This window comes from Dromaius novaehollandiae, chromosome 8 (genome assembly GCF_036370855.1).
Source record: "Dromaius novaehollandiae isolate bDroNov1 chromosome 8, bDroNov1.hap1, whole genome shotgun sequence".
In the NCBI taxonomy this organism is placed as follows: Eukaryota; Metazoa; Chordata; class Aves; order Casuariiformes; family Dromaiidae; genus Dromaius; species Dromaius novaehollandiae.
The window spans coordinates 39,949,420-39,973,732 of record NC_088105.1 but is presented as its reverse complement, the minus strand read 5'-3'; the positions used below and the strand labels follow the sequence as shown (position 1 = coordinate 39,973,732).

Genomic DNA, 24,313 nt, shown 5'->3' with positions numbered 1-24,313 from the left:
CTCGGGAACCTGAAAACAGGAACTGTTGAAGGCCCTGCTCCTGCAAAAGTATCTCTAAAATTCGGCTTTAAAACTGAAATTCCTATTGCGGGCATAGAGGATAGAAACATGAGTATTCCTAAAAACTTAGAGTCACACAATAAAACATACGCAATAGGATTTGCCTGCGTGGTTAAATAATAGTATCTGGCAAAGGAATCAGGAGGCGGAATACTGTAAAGCATTCAGCCAAGGAAAAAAAGTGGTGGTGAAGAGGCACGTGAGACCCCGGGGCCTAAGGCGGGTGCAATATCTGCTTTTTCTCCGAGTGCTCTCAGCTTGTATTTCCAAGACTGAAGCACTGCAGGTAAAAAATATGTAAATAAAAGTAATAAACACTATGTGGCAAAATAAACTCACATGACCTGTAGGTAACAGAAACACCAAGGTATCAGTGGGAGAATGTTTTACATGAAAAATTCGTAAGGTTTTTAGCCCAGTGGAACAATTAAGAGAGGAAAGATAAACAGAAGGTAAGTGGAAAAGATTTTAATGGCCATAATGCCAGTATTTTTCTCGAGTCCACTGCTTCTTTTTGGCATCCCACAGCTCTGAATATTAATTCTCAGGCTTGTTTTTTTGAAGGAGTTTTGTTAAGTCCCTCTCACAGATGAGGACTTAGAAATTAATAACACAGGCAAAAGGTGCTGCCCCGAGGCAGCATTTCAGAGTTCTTACACTGCTGTTTGCCTCTGCATTAACTTTTCAGCTGGAAATTACCAAGTATTTGCGGATTCTGCTAATACAATTTCAACTTTTTTTAGACAATTCCGAAAACAAAAAACTATTATCTGCTATACCGGCTAGGGAAGAAGAAACAGATCACTGGTTAGACCTGCCTGAGCGTGGGTTCCTGGAGTGCGTAAATCACAGCAGGCCTCTCGCCGCGCTCCCGTTTTGGAACTGACATTTACTTGCCCAGGATTCAATTACAACCCAGTCACAGCAGAGACTACCGGAGCTGCTGGCAGATAAATATAGCTTTTCAGGACCACTTGCTACCCTCACTGCCTATTTTAAACTCAGACACTTTTAAAGCATCCACTGACCAGGGTCATCATTTTTTATGGTAACAGACATTTAGAGGACCTAGAAAAGCATAACAGGTTGAATATGTTTGGTACTTCAAAGTTTTCATTTCTGCTGCAGTTTATACTGGATGGACTTTAACCACCTAATTTCAGCTACTCTGGAAATAGTTTATTTCTGTTAACATTCAAGAGCCCAAAACAAAGCTTTCATCTTCCTCAAAGAATGTTATTTCCTTATCTTATGTGAAAGCCTAGACTTTATCTTACACAAAGGCAAACAAGAACAGTGGTTAATTATTCAGAATAAATGCAAAATGACTACTATAAGCAAATAAAAAATACAATCAAAAAGGAAAACAATCTTTATCAGGTGGCAAAATAAAATCAAGAACCCACCTCTTTATATTCCCCAGGTCAAAACCACAGGAGTGTTGAATTAGTAACCCATCAGATCAATATAAGAAAAAAAACTTTCGTATCAGTGAAGCAATTCCAGCATAAGATGGAACTACAACACACAATACAGAAAATAAAGGCATGTTTAGGGAAGCTAGCCCTTACAGAAACGCAATTATCTTATTATTGTCAGTTGTATTACTGAACACTACAAATTTTTATTGTTTCTCAATAAGTTTTCATTCCAAATGTATTTTGTCAGAGAATATCTGTTGAAGAGTCTACTCGATCAAAGGATTTTGCATACTATTCCTATACATGTTTATACATCAGAGGCTGATTTTTGACAGTAAGTAGGGGAGCATTTTTCTGCAATCACACAGATGGAGTCCAAATTCAATCCACATCTTTAGTCTATGTGGATGTGGACTTAATCCCTTAAAATTTTCCTTATTGTTAATGCTCAACATTTTCAAATATCTGTCCTCTTATTTTTATGTATTTAAATACAGATTCAGAAGTCAAACTTCAGTTTTTGTATACAACAAATTAGATTTCTGATTATAATGATGAAAAGACCAATAAATTTTATAGTAATAAATCTAATAAATTTATTTCTTCAGAGCTTGTTTAAATGTCAATTTTGATTTGTGAACAGGAAACAATATTCCTACCCAGAACACAGCGATGAGTTGTTTTCAGTAATTCCATGAGCATTACTCTAGAAACAAATACTAAGAGATTGAAGTAACTAGCACTGTAGTCTCTTGGCAGTAATAATTTAGCTTTTACCCAAATACTGCCGTCTTCATTTCTAATGACATATTCAGCAGTATTTATAGCATAGAATTTCCTTCACGGACACTCAGCAAGTCTAGAACACCTGCCCCTCTCCCCCCAAATATATAAAGTCTTAAAATTTTAATTATAAAGTCTTAAAATTTTAATTAAAAAGTCATATAGTATCAAAAAATTCCAATGATCATGATTTTTTCCTGTGATGACAATGTTACTGTTGGCACTTCAAAACACACAGAAAAGCAAAGACCAGTCCCTCAAATTTCTATCATCTTGATTACAAAAAACACAAATCAAATGGTTAAGGTTCAAAGAAGCATTTGATTGAATGCCACATGGTACAAAAAGAAAAGAAAAGAAATCCAATTAGGCTGCTTGCAGGATAAAAAAAGAAGAAGAAACACAAAGACTACAGTGTGAAACAGATAATGAAAGCTGAATGGCAAGAGGACTAGGCAGAGAATATGAAAGGTGTGTTAGGAAAATCAAAACAATTTCTCTGACGGTAGGAAGCAACAAAGACACACAACACTGACAGGTGATCACACTGCTGAAAAGAGAAGCATTGAAGGAAGCTAACTGGATATCAGATAAGTAAAAAGAAATACTGGTTACAAAATTTGGGGCATATTGAGAAGGAAAGCAGGTGGGGGTTGAAATTAAAGAATGATAATTTAAAAAAAAAGTAACTCTGTAGCAGTAACAGAATTTAGGGGACATGTCTTCAAGATGTGGAAAAAAAGAAAAAAATAGTTTTGCCAAGAGCCTTATGCAAATGAAACAATTATCTAAAACTGTACGTTCTGCTTTGGGCAACAATAGGTCTAAAACAGAGATGGGACATTCAAGGAGATGAAATACATGCAGCTTCCTCTCCAGTCAGCTTCAAGGTTGTTAAGTAGGGAGGGGAACTGCCTGGTGAGTTAGAAAAACAATTATTTGTAGACCTTCATGTGGAAATTCCTGGCCACATAATGCACATGAGCAGCTAGAGCTTTGATAAGTGAAAGCTTTTTTATTTCTAATTCCCTTAAACCGTTAAGATAGCTGAACATCAGACCTTGCAGTCTCCGAAAGTGTCACAGAAGTGTGATATCAGAAATAAATAAGTAGATACGTGATTCCCTGGCTTTAACAAATGAAACTCTAGGAGTGAAACATCAGTTTGTGCCAGCTTTTGGATGAGGACAAGACTAGAAATTATCTAGAACTTGACAAAAAGAAATCCTGGTTTATTTTAAATGCTACCAAAAAACAGCTCTCTAACTGCAATGTTTAACGTAAGAGGGAATGCACACAATTATAAAGCCATTCTTCCTGCTCATTCAGCGGCATCACATGTTGAGAAACCTGAATACAAGAGAGAAAATGTTACTGAAATAGTTTATTGGAGAACTTTGTGTATGTTAGTTTATGTGCTATTTAGGCAAAATGAACTGTTTCAGTTCTTTTATCACTAAGATATAAAGATGAACATTCAGCATCTATAATGACAACTAGTATTCAATACTTAGTATTGAATTTAATTGCATTACAGCAAAAAATCCATAAGAGACACTGAGCCTACAATTCATACCGAATGAAGCAGAAATTAAAATTAATAAAACACTTTATGGGGTCTAACTTTAGTTATCTAAAGTGTCAGCAGCAATATTAGAATAGGTCCCAATCCTGCCAGTCTGATGGGACTGTATCTGTTTACAATGGGTCTGAGTGCATCCATATCAGGGCAGTAGTTTGGAAAACTGTGAAGTGTAAAATAGTTTGGATGTCTCTTCTTTTAAAGGCAGAGATCATACTTTTAGAATAATAAAAACTGGATTGTCTTCATAAATGAATGAAGAAAAATATCATCTGTATTTGTAATGCAATGTCAATATTATTCTTTACCTTAGAACCCTCATTTAGAATTCTCACTAAAACCTGTCCAACTCTGCAATGGGGATCAGCATATCAAACTGCCTTGTGGCTTAACGTGCTCCATAGGTCAAGTTTTAAAAAATATCGCTATCTGTATTGCAACTCCTTACACTCTGCGTAAGGAGTTCAACATATATACTTTTGTTCATGGTCTTGGTCTGTTCCTCACAGCCATCTACATATCAGATTAAAACTTAAGCTAACAAAAGAAGAAAATTTAAAAATATTAATAAATGGTACATACATTGAATGGACAAATGAAACAGACACGTGTGAAAAACTGAACAGCTATGCACTTTTATAGCTATCTGCACGGGGAAACACTGATACGTCAAGTACGTGTTCACTTTTGAAATATCAAGACATATGTTTTAACTGTACAGGTGATAGACTTCTCCACTTTCCACATTCTCATTAGTATGATAAAAGACTTGTAAAAGGAAACTGTAAAGATGCCACATAATTTTTTTCTTTTTGCTTGGATTACAAATTAGTTAAACAATAAAAATCTTACCACCATGGATTTTGGTGCCACTTCCACAGCAAAAACGGTGAGTCCCCTATTACTTAGACAGTTCTTACTCTGCTCATTATTGACATGAATAATCACTTTGTTTTCAGACTGAAAGCGAAAAAACATGGGAAGCCCATTAGTCTTGATGGTTAAGTGGTTATTCTTCATAATAACAACTTCACATTCCTTCTACTTCCTCTGACTTTGCTACTTGCTACCATCGGAGCCCAGATCCATTGTCAAAAGTCATTTAAGACTTGTTGAAATAACTTAAGCACTTCTGAAGGTGGAACTTGGGTATATAATTAAGTGAGAAATCTATCTGCCATAGAATGCTACAGATGCTCAAAGCCGACATTGTTTCAAAAGGTGACTGGACAAACGCATACTAGAAAAATGTATGAAGATCTTTTAAGCACAAAGAAACTATTTCTGTCTCAAGTAGTCCTTGAGCTGCAGATCACTAGGGGCTAGGACGGTGATCTAGAGAAGCATCACTGAGTGCTTGCCCAATTTTTGTACTCAATTTTGCAATGTCCCTTACTGGCCCTTTCTGGAGGAAGGATACTGAGACTACATGTGTCTTTTATCTGACCTTGTAAGGCCATTCTTATTTTCAAAAATCTGATCCCTCCACCAAAAGGCCATTTCCTCAGGATCTCTCATCATATGTTCTTAAGTTCTCACCGGCCAACTATGCAGGGGGTCAACCGAGACCAAACTCCAAAAAATTGAAATTAAATGCCTAATGTAAGCAGTCTGAACACCCTTCATGTTCAGTTTTCTTGCACAAATAAATAACCAGAGTTACTCACTACAACTGCCACATATCAAAGAGACACACATCCAGACATGACCCATCACAATCTACTGCTCATGGTGTGTTATAAACATTCCCTTGAAAAAAGCAGCTAACCTAAATAAATATAATTTTTTTAAATGACAAAATTCATATATGCATAACCACTTAAAGAAGACTCTCTTACTAAAGCTGTGCAAATACTTCCAAGAAGGATCCAAAATACAAAACCGTCAGTCCAACCCTCTTCAGGAACTGAAAGCGTAGGTAATGGAAAACTCTTTATCCATGAGTTTATCTCAGGCAATATTCAGGCACAAGGCCTAAGGACATGCTACTATACCCTCCTAATCAGTTATCTCTAGATAAATTTGGATTTGACACAGACACTGGGAAATGTTAGTGATTCTTAGACAATGCTATCCAACAATCTCTGCCCTTTATTGTGAAATGGAATAGAAACACAGTTATTTTATACAGTCAGCCTTATGCAGCAGCAGAAGCTACTACTAGACTGATAAGGATTGGCAGAAAAAGCTATCTCTGGTGCTCACAATACAAAGGATTTGTGGACAGCAGAATGTAAATATAATAACTGTTGAAATACTGTACGGCTGCGAAAATGTAAACACAATCTAGCATTAAACTTATCATTATTACTGTGATGTCCTATCTACTTCAGCATCAGCTTGGTGAAGTCCTCATTTCTATATGGCAGGGAGATAAAGGCAAACAAAAGAATTATCTGTACAGGAAGATATTTATGGCAATGGGAACAAGGTCACAGTGAGATTCACCTTGCACAGAGGGTATATTATAGTAAGTTCTTGCCTTGGCTGATAGGAAATGCCTCATTAACTATTTCTTTTGAGGCACAAACAGGCAGACAATAGACTTGGTTCTACTTATTTTCTGAGAAATTTGAGGCTCTGTATGCAAAGTATTTTAATCTCCCAGCTCACACCCTGACCTGGGAGGGACAGAAGACAGACACCTTTCTCTACCCACTGACTAAATATATGCACAAGAACAGAACAGAATCTCTCAGAAACTAGCATATTTCCTTAGATTTATTACGGAAATAACAAAGAGAATTATTTCCATTAAAATCTTCTGCACAACAACCGAGGCTGGTTCTTGTGGTGGTTGCAGCAAGCTAGTTGCACTGTGGGAAGCTTAGAGGAAGAGAGATGCATAAAATTGACTTTTTATTATATTTTTCCCTAAACATTTACAATACAGAAAGATCACCAGCCTAAAAATTCTAATCGGATTTTCAGGAAAGGGCAACTATTTGCTTCAGTAGAGAGCAGCACTATTTATGAAACCTAAATAGTGTAAATGGCAGCGGTCAGTGATTTTAATCAGAGGCATCCAGTTGCCTCAGTACAGAACTTGCCTCCTTCTCTGACATATACCCAAACATATAAATAACTCCAGTGTATCTACACTAAAGGGCGAAGTGCATATCTTAACCTGTGGTTCCAAGGAGCCTCCGCATTCAGTCCTAATATTAGTCCACCAATCCACCCCCTTTTGCATGTTTGTCCATTTAAAAATACACTTCTTGCAGTGAGCCTGTAAGATTTAAAGCATCTTAAGTTTAGCATCTTACTGAGCTGTATTTACTTACTCAGTATTCCTGACATAAATGAAACTGAGAATGAATAGAATATTCATTAGGATCTAGGCAAAAAGGTTTAAAAATCTCTGACAGCATCTCAGCAAGCACTTTGACTAGATTTACATTCATTAGCTTGGATTAGTAATTAGGTAGACCTGTAAGACTAGCGAATTAACACATCATCCATAATAAGCTTCTAAAACACAGTCTGTGCACACACTGTTCTTTTACTTTCTTATAAACACTGAAAATACTAAATAGTAAAAACACTGTAGACTTTGCTCTTTCTGTAATTGTATTTCCTGTTTTTAATAGTTATGTTTGTTATTACAAATATATTATGTTTATAATCATTACATTCCAAATGTTCACTGTTTTGATAAAAACAAATTCACCTTCTATGTGTTACGAAAAATTGGTTGCCTCATTGTAATAAACTCTTCCAAGAAAACTGATCCAGTCTCTTTTGAAGTCTAGGGGTTATATTTTCAATGAACTGTGAATCAGGCTTTTTTTCCCAAATAAACTAGAAACTTGATATGTAACTCTCAAAAGTGAAGCAAGGAGGGAATAACAATTATAGATATTAACACAAAATATGTTGGAGAAATATAATCCAGTACCTTATTTTCAATAACAGAAGTGATTCGTATGTCCGTTTTGTAGGTATAAACAATTACATTTTCACAACCATCCATTACTTTGGCTTCTCCTTTATTAACAACAGACTTGCAAATGGCCCTGTTGAGTTGCCAGCCACCTGCCTCTAGGTATATGGCTTTAATTCGGGGTTTGCATTTTTCTGCATAGATGTCAATGACAAAGGGGCATGCCTGTAACAGAGGAAAAAAAAGTTTTGTTATCACGACTTTTTTTCTTGTTTCTTCCACTCAGATTTTTATCCACGGCTCCTAAATATTTTCATAGATGCTCTGAAATAGAATTATCCAAGTGTATGTCACTGAATATTAAATATTCAAAACCTGAGAGCTGTGGCTATTTTTTAAAGCAGATCAGAGTCATAGTATGCTTGACGTGCAGCTTGGTGCATTCCACTCTAACACGACAAACCCTCTCTGGGACGACAAAACGTACAGGAATTAGGGTGATGTATGAATGTATTTCAACATCGGAAATAAATCTGTCTTCTTCACCTGCCAAACTCTTGCTAATTGTGCCACTTCACACAGATTTAAAATATCTACAGCCTTGCATCAGAAAGCACTCTGCTCTTACAATTTCTTGGCTAGGACTAGTATGTGTGACAACCAGGAGTCCGCATGTTCTTAGACTCATTAAGAGCACCTCTGTTTCTTTCAAATGGCTGTTGGAATACACTAGGATTATACTTTTTCAATCGTACCTTTAATTTATTAGGCTCAATGCTCCTGAAATATCAAGTCTAAATCTTTGGACATCCAGGAATTAAAAGGTTAAGTTATATTCATAAGTTAAGTAGATATAAATTTTAGATCGATGACTAAAGCACATAAAGGAGCTGTATTTGTCTTTGGAAAGCGAAGACTACAGCCATAAACCAAAGCTAATATAAGGCAGAAAATACCTGTAAGAAATTTTTAAAAGATGTGATAACCTCCCAAAAATCTTCTTTCTTAGAGGATAGCTCCCTCTTATGTCTGAAGTGCAGAAAGACAGTTCTGTAGCTGTTCTGCTAACGATACTCATAGGCAAAGAAGAGGAAAGCACTACTCATTAAGAAATTGTTGTTCATGATCTCAAGATTTTCACTGAGAAGCCAGCTGAAGTCTCTCCACCACTAACAAAGTATTTTTGAGTCTGTATATATTTGTTTTAGGCACATACTTTTTTATATCATGATTACATAACTACATGGTCCCAAGTTGCTTTAGTTTAACAAAAGTTAAAGAAAATAATATGATCAGACTATAATAAATAACACCAACAAATCAGCTTTTCCTGGGAATAAAAGTTAAATGGTTAAATTTCCTGCAGATTTAATGAGTATATTTTTATTATTTTTATTAAAATTTTTATTAATTTTCTGTAAAATTTTTTTTTCTCTTTGTTAAAAGTATCCTCTGGAAATTTTGTGATTGGTCTGCAAACTGATAGCATGAGAACCACTAACACCAACGTTGATACTATTTCTGTAAAAAAACTATAAGCACACAGAAACATCAGAGAAACAGTCCCTGGCCCTACAAAGTAAACAGTTTGCCACCCAAAACTCTCTCATTAAAATTTTATGTTGAACATGTTCAGACACTATTGTGAGGAACAACAGTAACAGAAATAGCCAAGTCTGAAAATTATGAACTCTGAATCATGCTAAAAAAGCTGTTTTATCCTATTCAATGCAACACACTACAAATCTAAATCTAAACTCCATCTTCTAAATTCATTCTAGCTACTTGTTCCCTACCTGACATTTCTGTGTTAATTTTAAAATTAGTCCAAATAGCAACAATTTGTTTGCATTACAGGATAGCTTTCTGTCATATTGTGATTATTGGCTTCCTTTGTGGCTAAGGCCACAAAAATGATTTCTTTAAACAAACCTGGACAGAGCATGTTTGTTGACAGGTCACAGTTTACCATCACTACCTTTAACACCTCTTACCAGTAACACACACTCTTAAAGTCTTTCAACAGGTATAACCCAAGATTCTTTCCTTTACAACCCTGCAAAATACTGGCTTTCTGTATAAGGCAAAAGTGAAATTCTCTCCCTGAAAAATGGTAGTGTTAGCCTAAGAAATGAAATGCCAGGCCTGACAGTCATATGTATTAGCAGTATTTGAACTGGGTCATTGGCCTACTGAAATCAATTTATGAAGGACAGAAACAATGCTGCAATTAAACATGGGCAGCAAGTTATACGTGAAGCAATTATTTTTGCTATACAGCTTTCATACCTCTATCATTTCTAATGCTTTATTGTAGCCCAGCGACAATAAAGTGACCCAAAGGTCACTAGGATCCCCTTCACGGTCATTGGCTTCCATGAGATTCAGATCCATAAATCCCTGTCTTGTTAGTTCATTCTTCTTCATGTTAAAATTCTCTGTTTAAAAAGAAATATAAAGTAACACTTAAATGTCTATTCTCTCTGCAAACTCGCTTTGTCCTCCCTAAGCCAAACTCCTACTTACGTCAATGAGGTTTACAAGATGGGGCCATCTTACAGCCTCAGGCTCTCCAAACGTTACGTGGTAAAGATATGTGGTAAAGAGCGCCCCTGACTAGATATGTGTTCTTTGCAGAACTTTCCCGTGGATTTTAGAGAATGATTAGAGACAGCTGACCCCCAGTATAACCAAAAAGTGGGCGAGGCTTTTTTTTTTTTTTTCTTTCCACTAGTAGTATCTGCTGTGGTTGAGATTTTCAGAATGGGGAATATTAGGAATAGGAAATGAAAGTCTGGTGGGGCCAGTACCCTTAGTGCTTGGGTTTTTGGTACAGAAATGATTTACTTAGTTCCTAAAAAGCAATAAAATGCGAATAATCCTAACACCTCTTTCTGGATAGAATATGGCAGATTGACCACTCTAATGTCAGCGAACACGTAATTGAAATGTCCTTGTGTCAGAGATTTTTAAAGATGGTTTTCTCATCTTCATAACAATGCTAAATCTTTACTATATATTATTAAAAAGGGATTACCAATTTAATAAATCTATCTAAAGGTACTATGCTATTATAAATGGCTTGAACTTTGGTGTCAAGATTTATGATATTTGTCTGAACCCTTCAACTGATTAATGACCTGGCAATACATCCACCATATTCTTTTCTTTCCTCTCTTACACATTTCACAAACACACACACACACCTCCTACTCATATTAACACCAGTGCACAGAGGCATACATAGTTATATAAAGTTATAAAATGTAGAATAGCCTGTATAGGGATGAAAGAGGAGAAGAGAAACTGATTTACAGGAAAGTACTTCTTGTATAATTTTTCTATTATTTAGGAAAAACTCCAATATCTTATAGTGTTTTGGGGAGAAATATTTGACAGGATTTGAAAAATTTGAAGTATTTTGGTCCAAATTAAGCAATGTGTCATAGCCTACAAAGGAATTATAGCTAACAGATGACATGGGCCAAATTGACACTTCAGACATGGGCTTCAGAAAAAATGTTTCATATAGAAACCTCTAATTTTCATACAAGGGCTTCCAAATTTCCATTTTGACCACTGACTTCAGCTAAACTGCCAGTGCTTGGAAACGACTGCTTTCATGGACTATATTATCAGAGCATCTTACAGCCACTTGTGGTTGTATTCTCCTAGCCTGCTTATGAGACAGACGTGTATTCAAGGCCTTTGCAGTGTTAAAGCAAAGCCATAGATTTCTTCAAAATTGACATTTGGGGCCCAGTACTGCTCCTGCAAGCTGGCAGGATGTCCAGTGACATTGATGAGACACATACCTGCAGACAGAAAAAGTACAGCTGAAAGAGTCCTATCTGTCAGCTTCCTGGTCTCACTCACAGAAGTCTCAGAACCTCATAGCTTCATATAGGGCAATTTGAGTAAGTTGACGCACTGTATATGAACCTTCAAAAGGCAGATTTCTAATGAAAAAATGCTTACATCTGAAGAAATATGGTTGCAATACGTATTTTCTAATGTCTAATCTTCTAAGTAATCATAATAAGCTCTAGATGCCCTTGTTTTAAAGCATCATACACACTGATTAACTGGCCCCTCTCAACACCTTGTGAAACATGAAAGCAGTGTCACCTGAATCTGCAGAAAAGAAACTGATTCAGTGAAAAACTGTTATAGATAAATTCACTATATGATCCATGATTAGAAAGTGACAGTTGTAATGAGTCTTTCACCTACAAAACTTTTAAAACTTTGCAATTAGCAGTAAGAATTTTCTCAACAGAAGGTCAGTGGCACACAAACCAGAATGAAGCAAAACAAAAGAGAAGGGATTGGAAAAGGGTAAAAGGCAAACACAAAACATGAAGAAGAAAACAATAATGACATGTTCTCGGTATAAGCTACAATATACTCAGTGTTTCTATGCTGCATACATTGTATAGAGCTATAAAAAACTACTTGCAATTAGCTTTATAGTCCTAGTCAGCTGTATCAAGCACAACAAAAAAACTTACCCTTACATACAGCCCATGCTTCCTCATCACATTTCTCACCACTAGTCCTCAGTTCAAAGAAATTGTACTCTTCCAAACTCAGAAGGCCATTCCCATCCAAATCAATGGTTTCAAATACATCCAATAAAGCTGCTCTAAAATATGAGAAAGGCAAATATATTTCCAAATATGTCTGTTTCTTCTACTGTCTCATAATACTGTTCATAACTATTCAATCTATTTCAGAAAATTTTGTACAAAAGCAAGTTTAGTAACACATAGCTGCTGGCAATGTTATTCTGAGCACATACTTTTGCAAGAGTTACCATGTCTATTTGGGAACATGACTCACCGGAACTCTTTGGTAAGAGCCAATTCTCCATCTTCACCTCTATACACCAGTTTTGCTTCTCCAGTAATTTGGGTTTTTACCTTCTTGAGTCTACAGCCTGTTGTGAATGGGAGTAGCCAGTAAACTCCTGATCCAAGCTCCCCTTTCCATCCAAACATCTACTCTTAAAGGAAGACAGAGAAACTCTTAAGTTACTGCTCAAATTATGTCTTCCTTTATTAACAGTAGTCATACAAAAAGTGATGATTTCCTTGAAAATACTGCTAATGTTAGATTCTTTCCTTAAAGAAAACAGGTCTGCAGTAAGATGCTGCGTGATGCCATTTTAAAGACACAAAATCTCCCAGTGCAAATCTCCTAGTGAATCTCCTAGTTGCAATAACAATTAAAAAATATATAGGACCAGAGATGAGGGAAGAACATTCATTACTGGAGCTGTCCAATGACACTGCTACCATTTTTCAGATTTGTAACTTTTTTTATCTTAAACTCAAAAACAAAATCAGCCAGAAGCAGGCTAACAAAACCCACCAAGTTTTTGCAACAGAAACTTTCTATGTAAAAATCCACAAGTGACTTAGCGTTTCAGAAGGAAGCTGAGTTCCCTGCGGCTTAGAAGGGGGAAATAACTTAATGCTGCAATTTCTCCTCCCTTATTTCTGCAGTAGGATAAAAATATTCAGGGCACAATTGAGTTTAAAACCATATATACCGCAGGGAGAAAGAAAATTAAAGGAAGTTTTAGCAAATGTGGCCTTGGAATTTTCAGAATACCGGAATACAGATGAGTTTCCACCAAAATTCTAGAGGTATTAGAGTATCTATATGGATAATCAGCAACTCAGCAATATTTGCCAATGCATCACTTGAGAATATAGCCATCACAGGAACTTCATTGAACTTCCATATATGTGCCTTGCAATTCACCACATCCAAAGGGCAGAACAAAGACAGTCTTTAAATCTTCTGACTTTGCAGAAGTTCTGTTAGTTTTGAAAGGGAATACACACAGAACAAATGTTCTTTCTAGTCTGAACAGGTAGAGTTTGAATTTATTCCAAACACATGGAAACTCACCCATACAGCACTAACACATACACTTAAGTAAAAAAATTAACATAGAAATAAAATTAAAATATCTAGCCTCTTTATTTTGTTGTTCAGTAAAGCTCACGAGCTGTAGATTTTCTTGGCTTTCATTTTCCTTCAGAACATACAAAGCTGTATCCACTGACAACCAATGACAAGATTTTCCTAGAAATAAATAAAAAAACCCAAACATTTAATAATTGTATACATTGTTTTTTCTTTGAACACCAAAGTATATCTTTCTATTATACTTATAGCATTTGTCCCTGTTAATATAAGAAGAATCCATTATATGTTATTAGGATTTCTTTCCAAGTTAGACGTATCAAAGAAATTGTTCCACATCTTGTGACTGTCTCACAGACAATGATTACTAACAGCTCAAATATTAAGCCCTTTGATAGTTAGGGAAGCTATTTTCATTGTTTTCTACTACTAGTACAACATTATTATTTACTACTTTTCTTTATACTAAGTTTCCTAGATATTTGCAATTAAAGATATTAGCAAAATTATGCTATAAAATATTCTATAAAATATTGTTAAACTCATCTTGAGTGCAAAACTAGATTATGTTCAAAAGCAAGACATACTCAAGATGTAAATCTTTGAAAGGTAAGTTTCAATCATTTTTAAGAATTAAATAGCAAGATCCTTCTACATGACATCACTAGTTGTTTTCTATTTGTCTTAGGTTGCATTGAAATGGCGGCCTGGTCTTAAATACTTTGCATAAATCCCACTTGAATCTCTGTTTTTCTGTAGGTGCTCAGTCCCTGAAGGCAAACAATCAATGAGCTATTTAGTGGTCTTCAAGTTAACCAGTCTACAGCAAAACTATAAATGAAATGTAGGATTATGTTTCTCTTCAGGTATAAATTCAGTGTGAATCGAGGATACTAAACAGTGGCCGCACCCCACACAAATTGCGTATGCCTTTGTTGAAACGTCAGAGAAAATTTTGAGCTTTCATAAAAGGGTAATTGCTCTGCTAATAGATAAATTATTGCTTTACATACCAGTATTGCGCCTTCCTTTTTGCAAAAAAATGTGTAAAGATAGTTCTATTTACAGCACAGTAGTGTTGTACAGAAGAACAATGTTTACAAAAGACAAGTAAGGATTCTTTCAGTCACAAGGAATGTCTGGACCATGCTGCAGCAGAAGTATCCTAAGGCACAGCTTAAGAGGGGAGAAGAAGAGAGGAGAAGGAAAACGGAAAGGGAGGAAAGGAAAGAAAAGCTACTGGAAGAGCACTGGGATATTCTGTTATTCAAATTTAGTAGTCTCTGACCATTTTTCCGTCTCATTAGAAATCCTGTTGATCAGCTTCCCATTTAATCAGGTGGAAAATGACTACTTTCTGTCAATTATTTGCAGCAAATCTTTTATTCTCAATCTCAGTCAGAATCATCTGTGGCACAACAGCCAATCCAGATGATTCTAAAACATCTTTGGGATGTAATAGCTCCTGTTTCACAGGATTAAAGAGAAAATAACCTATATGTGGAGAAAAAATATCTCCGAGACAGCAACTGGATAAAGCCCCTTGGTAAATTACTGGGGAGAACAAAGCCCATTGTGTTTGGGAAAAAGGAGCACAAAGGTTGACTAATCTCAGGTGCATCTAATGCTAGTAATTAGATACACAGAGACAAAAATTTTAAGACAAGAATTAAAATGGGCAAACTAAGCTATAAAACCCTCAGACAAGATTCACAATTGACATCTCAAGATACCCTACTGCCATTAAAAAAACATAACCCCTGATAAGTATATACAAAAGCATTTAGTGTGCAGAGTACAAGGTCTCTCAGGCAGTATTCATGAAGTTTTGTATTGTTGGCTCCCATAAAATACATCAACACCTTAAAGAGAGATACTGCAAATTGTGCTAACATTTAAATTTAGGATAAGAAACTCTTAGCAAATCTACGGTCAAAAGTAGTATCTCCATAATCTTAAAATACTCAGTAAAAACAAAGTACATAAATAACACTTTGTGTCTGGAACAGACACTGCAGCACCAAGAATCCAAGAAGCTGGCTGACTGTGAAAAGAAAGATAATGGGCTTAACTGATTTTCACTGCTCAGGCAGTGAGAACAAGAAGAGTAAGCAGAGAACATAGTTTGACAAGAAAGCTATATCTTTAATAGGACTCTGCCAACAGAAAAAAATACTATAATATCTAGCTGAATTTTTTAACCAGCTATTGTGACAAAGAACAGTTTTGGTAACTTAAGAAAAAAACAGTTCTCTGCTTTTCCATTAGCGTTGGGGGATATGGTCAGGATATAGTTAGTTTCATAGCAGTCCTGACTTTCTGGTGGGTGGGTGTGTGAGAGAGAGAGAGAGAGAGAGAGAGAGAGGAGATGTATCAGCAGGAGAGAAAAAGCAATTTTAAAGAAGAAAATTCTCCAAACAAAACCAAATATGCTTACCTTCTACCTGACAAAGGTTTAAAGGCTTGATGGTAATACATACAGTAGACCTCTGAGGTAAGTGCAACCTGTATTTGTGACTAATGATTTCACCATCATCTTCTAAGTAGAAGCATCCTTTGGATTGTGCACATTGCCATTCCTGGAAACCAAGCAAATATTAGATGTTGTCTTGATCTTTGATCAAGATCAAAGATCTTTCTCTTAAATGTATTAATTTGATGATCTAAACTATATCTAGATGAATACTGCATAAAATACATCACGAAATACAGCACTGATCTTATCTTTTAAAGAATTCTCTGAAATAGTCCTTTTGGTAGTCAATTTTTGCAGACCAGTTAGTAATATTGCTTCATGTATGAAAATGCTTGAAGACATACAGATTACCTCAATGCTCAAATAATTGAAATGAAATTTGAATTGCAATGAACCTAGCTGAACTCAGAAATTCTCAGAAGAGTGTGATTTACCACTGAAATATTGGAATTAGCGCTGTATTAATCCCATCAGGCCAATCAAGCAAAGAACATAACTGATTAGCTTGAACAATGAGGAGTTACCTGCTCAGACAAATTACAAGCACAAGTACAGGTCAAATTAACTAACTGCTTAGCATGTTTTTTTTTCAGATCTAGTTCCAAAAAGCTTTTACTTCAGTAAAACGTTTAAGCACATCCATAAACCTCACTGCTGTCACTGTACTTTTCTGAACTGGGTTCTAACAGCATTTCATTACCATCGTCAGAAGAATCTGACGCAAGTGACCATCATTCACATTTGTTGCTCACGGCTGGCCAGAATTTGGCTAAAGCTAGTGTGAATCCTCTTCGTAAGAAAGTGATACTTCTCGGCTTCTGTCAAAGCCATTGGAAAGACACAAAGGGAAGATTACACTATTTGTGAATAACAAGGTTCCTAGAAAAGCCTTGAGTTTGCAGAGATACTAAAACAGCTACATGCTTGAATTCTTTTTTTAATCAGGTCCCAACTTTCAATTTCAAATATCATTTGGCAAAAGAGAAACAAAGTCATTATAGGAAAATTGTATGCCTTGAGGAGAGGAAGATATTCTTGACTTTGCTTCCCTGGTCTTGATTAAATCCATTATTTACTTCCATATTTACTATCCATTAGTTACTTTCCTAGCAATGGAAGATATTGCTTCTGAGCAGAGCTTAGCAGACAGAATCTTTCAGATGAATCTTAGCAGAGAGCTCTGCTCAGGAGCCTGTACCTTTGCTTAGGGTTCAGTGTAACATGTAAACTAACAAAGATTTGAGAGACTAGTTGTAAAAAAGGGAGAGGGGCTGCATGTAACTCCCAGTAAGGAAGATGACCACTAACTCATTCTAAGGCCAACTGGTCTTCATCAGAGTGCTACATTTCATTCCACAACGCTTAAAGAATTAGTTTTCACTAGAATGCATTTACCCTCAGTTGACAGTACTTTACAGTCACTGACCTAAAGGTGTCAGGCAAGAACTGGATTTTGCTAGCGCAAGTATACCTGGGATGCCAAGTAACACACTTGGTAATACATGCAGCTTCTAGATTTCTTTATTTAGAACTATATTTCTTCATTCAGAACTCTTCATTTCTTAAGAATATAAACTACTCAGGAACTCATGGATTTAAGAGCCTTCAATCCTCTGCCACAGTTTTGCCTCTGATTTCTGTGGGAAGGGGATCAACCCCTTGGCAGTTCCCATTCAAACATTACTGAATTCATCTTCACGATATGTAAGCTTGTATTGTAATATGTAAGATGTATCTTGAAGAAAATCATTCCAGGTATTGGCATAGAAAGATGCTGCAGAACCTAACAAATTGATCCCTGATTCCACATTTTGCCTATACATCACTCTTATTTTATCAGTTTCACCAAAACAAAACAAACTCAGATAAGAAAAGAATCTCCACACTAAACGAATAAAATATATTATCCTTAACAAAACATTATTATGGATCAATACTGAGAATTCCAATTCTTACACAACTGGGAACTATGTTAATCTGAAAGTACTTTATTACAATGGTAAGACCATCTTGTCCTGTCCAAAATGTCAAATGAACAGCAACAATTATTTCAGCCTCAGTACTCCAGTAGTTTTGGTAGTATAATGAATCATCCTGATTTAAATGGTCGATGGAGAGTAGTTTTATTCTATTTGCTCATCTTCCATTTTTCTAGTGTTATTTCAGATGAAAGAGAAAAATTTCCTGCAGTTTTGCATTCACATAAGTGATAGATGTTGTTAACATAGAGACATCAAATAATCCAAATTAGCAGGGAAAACATTTCAAGGAACAAAGCCCTTGTTAAGTTGTGACCAACAGGAAGTAGAAATTTAACTTTAGGAATCATATACTGAATTGTTATTCTTGCAGGGAGCATGAGGTGGTGCTATATTCTCTAAATTATCAATGTCACAGTACAGAAGGTATGTAATTTTGGAAGTTAAAAGAAGATTTTCTGTAGTACGTTACTTCAATGCATAATAAAGTATGTGAAATATAAAGTCATAAACTTGTCAAATAATAGCTAACATAGTGGGAAATGTTCTTATTAGAAACATTAATGCTAAAGAAATCGTAGGGGGTAGCTGCTGCTCCCTGTGCTAGTCATTGCCCAAATACTGTATTCTAATGCTATTAAAATGTAAGTCATGATGGGAACTATCCCCACATCTGTGCATAATTCCAAATAAAAAGACTCCTCTGTGATATTTCTTTTGCACTGTGTATACCACTCTTTCACTGACTTCAGTAGAACACAATGCAAAGGTGAGATTCTTTAGCAGGGATCATTTGTTTGTGATGATTTGGTTATCCAAAGCAGAGAGAGCATTTTAGAACACAATACACTACTTTAACTTATTTTGTTAATATCTTTTAATCTTGATTAAAATCTATAAGAAGAAGAATATTTTGCCAAAATTTAAAAATTGTGTTAGCCATGTTTTATTTAATCATCAATCGGCTATAGTTGAAGCCCAGCAGGTCAGCATGTTGTTTATGCACACCTGTAACACTTGCGGAATTGTCTATTTTTTGTCCCCAAATTTATTTCCAAGGCTTTGAACATGTCACACAACTCCACTGACAAAAAGAGAACAAATGGAAGAATTGTCCTGTGTTATAATACATTTCATGCTTTCTGTTTTTAAATTTAGATGTTCATAGTGTTTTGAGTTCCAATGTATTTTTCTGTCAGAACTGCAACTTTGGCATCGATCCAACTTCATGATGGCAATATTTTCTTACTGTCCCAAAAAGACTATGAAGAAAAATATTTCTGAATATAAGATGAATGAAAGAATTTTTGTACTGTTAGATCCTGATCCACAGCCTAAATAAACCATTGTGAATCTGTTCATTGATTTTGATGGGGTTTGTATTGGGCCTCTAATAGTTAGAGTTAAAAAAAATGTATCAGTTCTACTTACACCTACTTACATTTATTGACTGATTTAATTTCTTATATGATGCTAATCAATAGTAATCGATATCTGCAACTGCTATTTTCAATCAGCTCTTTACTTGCTTGTAAAAAGAAAGATGGATCCAATATTGGGAAACTGTGAGATGGTTTTATATACCACATACCATGTTTGAACAAGGTGAAATTGCAGGTTAAATTGCATGGAGGTCCAGATACCTAAACAGACTGCAAAAAATTCCTTTGAGATTATGTTTTTAAATTTTAATATAGAACAAATGTCACTGTATAGCAATGCTGAAGATATAAAGGACTTCAGAGTTCAATAACAAATACAGAGTTGTTATTTGAAACAAAAATGTAACTCATGAGAACAATCAGTTCAGTTTTCCAACAGCAGTTATACTATGTGGTCATAACCATTTTTTCCCTTTTACACAGAGGTCTCAGGGTGCACATTTTTAATGTATCCTAGCAGTTTCCAGTTAATGTTTTATATTTCTATAGCTATTATTTTCTGTTGAAAGAAAACTAGTAAAGGTTGAGTCAAGAAAGCAAAAACAAAGAAAAAAGATCAATATTAACACTCTACAAATATTGACTTAGGAAAGTGACTTTGTTGTCTTTCTCCCACAGGAATTTATATTGAATGAGTGATTTATTTAAACCAAAATACTGATAGAACATATTAGTCTAAATAAAAATCGGCATTTTCAGGCTACAGCATATATTTACAAATTAATGCCCAACAAACTGAATATGCTTGGAGTCTGTTATTTATTTCCAATTACCTTTCATATAAAGGTTTATGATACACAATCTTTCAGACTACTTAAGCATTTAAAGTTCTCACCAACCTAATAAATTATTCAATTTTAAATTTCTCAGAAAGTCATTAAACGTTTTATCCAACAGTGGTTTCATTTATAAAAAACACAATTTGTTCTATTAAACCTTCACACCTGAAAAATTATTTTCAATAACTAAATGTCAGCAAAATCAACAGTATATAAAAATGCTAATAATAATATTTATCAAGAAACATCTCAGTAGTGTATAGCTGCCCTTGACAAACTATTAATAAAACATAAGATAAAAATCAGAGAAAAACGGTTTCTTATTTAAAATGCAACAACATATGTGCCTAGAGAAAAACGGCATAATTCAATAGGGCTGGCTTACATAATACCTTTACTGTGTTTGGCTCAATTAGCTTTGCGCTTCTGTTATGACTGGCACTCACGCTGATAGTGGAAGAAATGGATGCTTTGCAACTTTGAGCTGATGAGGGTCTTGAAGAAGTTCTGCTATCCCCTATAAAAACAGATATTTAGTTACAATCAGATTATTTCATCCCGCTTCTAGTGCTTTCTTGTAAAGCCTTCCATTTATATGCAGACAGAAGAAAAAATGGATGACAAAACCTTCAGTGAGATAGACTGACTTCCCTTGTAATTATTTAATACTTAATCATTGATTAGCCAAACATTTTTACTTCCCTGCTTGTACATCCCAGATCAATGGGCATCTGAATAGCAGAACCTTGGAATCCAAATCCGCCTGAAGGACAAGAAATTGTTACCACAGGATACAAACCTTGGAATCAAGGTAAATCTATCGTAACTGGGTACATTTATCTGACTTCTAATTTAAGTTAATTTCTTTCCAGGACAATGTAGTTTCCCTTCCAGATAGCACATCACTTGTGCACAACTGACCAGGAAAATTACTTCCAGGCCTTTACCTCCCAGTTCCTTAAGCTGGGGCAACTCTGCCACTGTTGATTTAGCTACATAAATTCAGCCTTCACTTTCTCTGTTTTGACATCTTTATACTTCTTCAGTTTCAGCAGTATTTTTTCTTGAATTGAAGCAACTTAAACAGTACACTCTACCTACAAATGCAAATATATTATACGCAGTACCTTTACAGTCTTTTAGCCTGTAGTCTTTTCCCAGTTTGGGAAGGTTCTTAAGTACATTTGTAACTTCAATCACAATCAATAAGACAGTTTAAAGTTCTTCCTGAAAAGGAGCCTCCATAATTGGAAAAAAACAAATAGACTGTTCACTTATTGATACACAGTTAAGGTTTCATCTCTGATCAGGGAAAGAAACAAGTAACTTGCCATGTTGCAACATCTGTGCACTCATTTTCTTTCTTTCCTCTGGACTGTATCACATGTGTCACGTGACAGTCAACTAATTTTACCCTTAAGAAGAATTTGATAGCTTCAGATAATAGAAGTGGCCAAAGTCCATTTGAGCACGGGGGTCAGATATTCTACTGGGACATTTACATGATTGCCACAGCAGAAATGAATAATAGTCAATAACATCCTCACTAATCTGAGAAAAATTGAACAAATGCTCAATTGCTCGTTGACCCAGAAAATGAACTCTAACAGAATGAAAGCTCCCAATATGAAAAATAAATACACAGAATCACAGAAGGGTTGAGGTTGGAAGGGACCTCTAGAGATCATTTAGTCCAACCCCCCTGCTCAAGCAGGGTCACCTAGAGCATGTTTCCAAGGATTGTGTCCAGATGGCTTTTAAATGTCTCCAAGGAAGGAGACTCCTCAACCTCTCTGGGTAACCTGTTCCAGTGCTCTGTTACCCTCAGAGCAAAGAAGTTTTTTCTCACATTCAGATGGAACTTCTTGTGTTTCAGTTTGTGCCGGTTGCCTCTGGTCCTATCTCTGGGCACCACTGAAAAAAGTCTGGCCCCCTCCTCTCTGCACCCTCCCTTCAGATACCTATACGCATTGATAAGATTCCCCTCTCGGCCTTCTCTTCTCCAGGCTGAACAGTCCCAGCTCTCTCAGCCTTTCCTCATATGAGAGATGCTCCCGTCCCTTAATCATACCTTTCACTGGTGCAAGTTTGTGATCAGTTTTCCTTGAGACTCTTGGTGATGGTTTAGATAATGTGATCCCTTCAGAGGAAGTTTCAGCTTGACTTCCAAACTGCTGACGCCTCAATCGATTGTCAACTTCCAGTTTCTCCAGTGCAGTCTTGCAGCACTGCTCACTGATTGTCATGTAGAAGTCACAAAACTTTAGACAGTAAAAAGTAATCTGGTAAGCAAAACATTCTTTCTCACAGTTTTAAGGATTAAAACATAACATTTGTAAGCAAAGGATAGAACAATAGATGGAATGCATTTACTCTTAACACAAAATATTACTTTTATTTTCATGAATCAGAGTGACCATTCTCAAATGACAGTAAAATGGAGCCATGATTCAATGGGGAGGTTACAATATTGAATGAAAATGAAGCATGACTTTCAACCCAAGAGGTTGTTTATATTTCTTTCTAGACATTTTCAGCCTGTTCTTTTTGTGTATATATATTTTTAGTAGGGTTTTTTTCCCCCTATAACACCATATTTATGGCATAAATCTTTGTGGGCTTTTTACACAGTTTAAAATTTAGTCATTGCTTAGAGATGCTGTTACAATAACATAAAACTGAAAAGAGATTGCATCTTGAAAATTAGATGCTCAACATGTAAAATAATTTCCCCCATACAAGAAATTACATAATGCTACAGATTACAGACATCACAGTCCTCACTGATTTGCTAAGTTTGTTGTCAATTGTCATGTTTTATCCTGCCATTGCTTCAACTCTTACCTTCATTCACGCTATTAGGCTTCATGCTGACTCTGCCTAATATGTGGGATTCACTTGTAGGAAGTGACCTTTCTAAGGATAATAGCTAGGGCAGTACATTGTGGGATGAAGCAAAGGCGGCAGGACTCTCATTTTAGTCCTTGGAGAAATACATAGCAGCCCATGCACCACTACATAGGCAGATCAAAAAAAAATCATCAATGGGCCAACACATGGAGGTATTATCTATTGCATTTGATTGTGCCAATAACACCAAGAACAGAAAATACCACTATTTTCCTACCTTATTGTAGTCAAGTTTGCCACTGCTGTTAAAATCAGCCAGTTTAGTAATGGCACTCACTTCATCCAGAGTCATTTTTTCACCTCTCTGCAATAAACAACTCAGTTTTAGCTCTTAATCAAGAACAGTGCTCACCATTCTGAATCACCAGAATAGAGGTCAACTTTGTTAAAGAAAAAAAAAAAAAAAAAAAAAAAAAAAAAAAAAGTATGTCCCTACAATGCTACTAAATACTGAATAGAAGAATTGCATCAGTTTATGCAATTTTGTGGTGTCTTACAGAAACCCACCATGAATGATACCTTCATCAATTTCAGAAAGGCTTCCATAGGCTGGGATAACTCAGACATTCTTATCTAAAATGTAGCATGCTAACCACCAAGACCTAACTTCATAATACTTTGTTTCACTCACTCACTTGAACTATCCTGTTATGCCTGCAGTGGGTCAATCTACATTCATAATTTAGTGCACTGTAAGGGTTATTCTCGGGTGTGAATTTACACATACACATGACTGTAAGCAATGACAAGGCAATACACGATCGCTGTACAGAAGTCTGCTTCACATCACCTTTAGGTATGGATTCATGGCGAATACCTAGGACCAATAACTGATGCAGACTTTATTGTTGGTAAACATGATGTGGACATATGGTCCTGGATCCATAGTGGATTGCAACAAATCAAACCCTGGTCCTCCCCTCATGGCACAGCACCAGTTGCTAATGCGGGCATGTCTAATGAATTCTTCATTTGGGTCTCTATAAAATGATGCACTGACTTTATGTAACATTACCGAGTTTATAGTCTACAGCCTATAGTTTATAGTCTAACTCAAGATG

At 35.8% G+C, this 24,313-nt stretch overlaps 1 protein-coding gene across 3 annotated transcripts in view; it reads right to left on the bottom strand.

The window, feature by feature from the left end:
- Nucleotides 1-2,385: 2,385 nt before the first annotated feature.
- The window catches only part of EFCAB7 (EF-hand calcium binding domain 7), a 30,467-nt gene continuing 8,539 nt past the window's right edge, over nt 2,386-24,313 (bottom strand). For 2 of the 3 annotated variants that reach the window (XM_026111598.2, XM_026111599.2), the window contains 11 exons: nt 23,470-23,556; nt 22,414-22,603; nt 20,735-20,859; nt 16,104-16,245; nt 13,716-13,825; nt 12,572-12,729; nt 12,241-12,374; nt 10,019-10,167; nt 7,745-7,954; nt 4,699-4,806; nt 2,386-3,614 (listed from right to left, as the gene is read on the bottom strand). In XM_026111598.2, coding sequence (XP_025967383.2) covers nt 3,540-3,614; nt 4,699-4,806; nt 7,745-7,954; nt 10,019-10,167; nt 12,241-12,374; nt 12,572-12,729; nt 13,716-13,825; nt 16,104-16,245; nt 20,735-20,859; nt 22,414-22,603; nt 23,470-23,556 — 1,488 coding nt within the window. In that variant the 3' untranslated portion in view covers nt 2,386-3,539. The remainder of the gene's footprint in view (nt 3,615-4,698; nt 4,807-7,744; nt 7,955-10,018; nt 10,168-12,240; nt 12,375-12,571; nt 12,730-13,715; nt 13,826-16,103; nt 16,246-20,734; nt 20,860-22,413; nt 22,604-23,469; nt 23,557-24,313) is intronic. The other variant, XM_064516308.1, reaches the window with a different exon arrangement.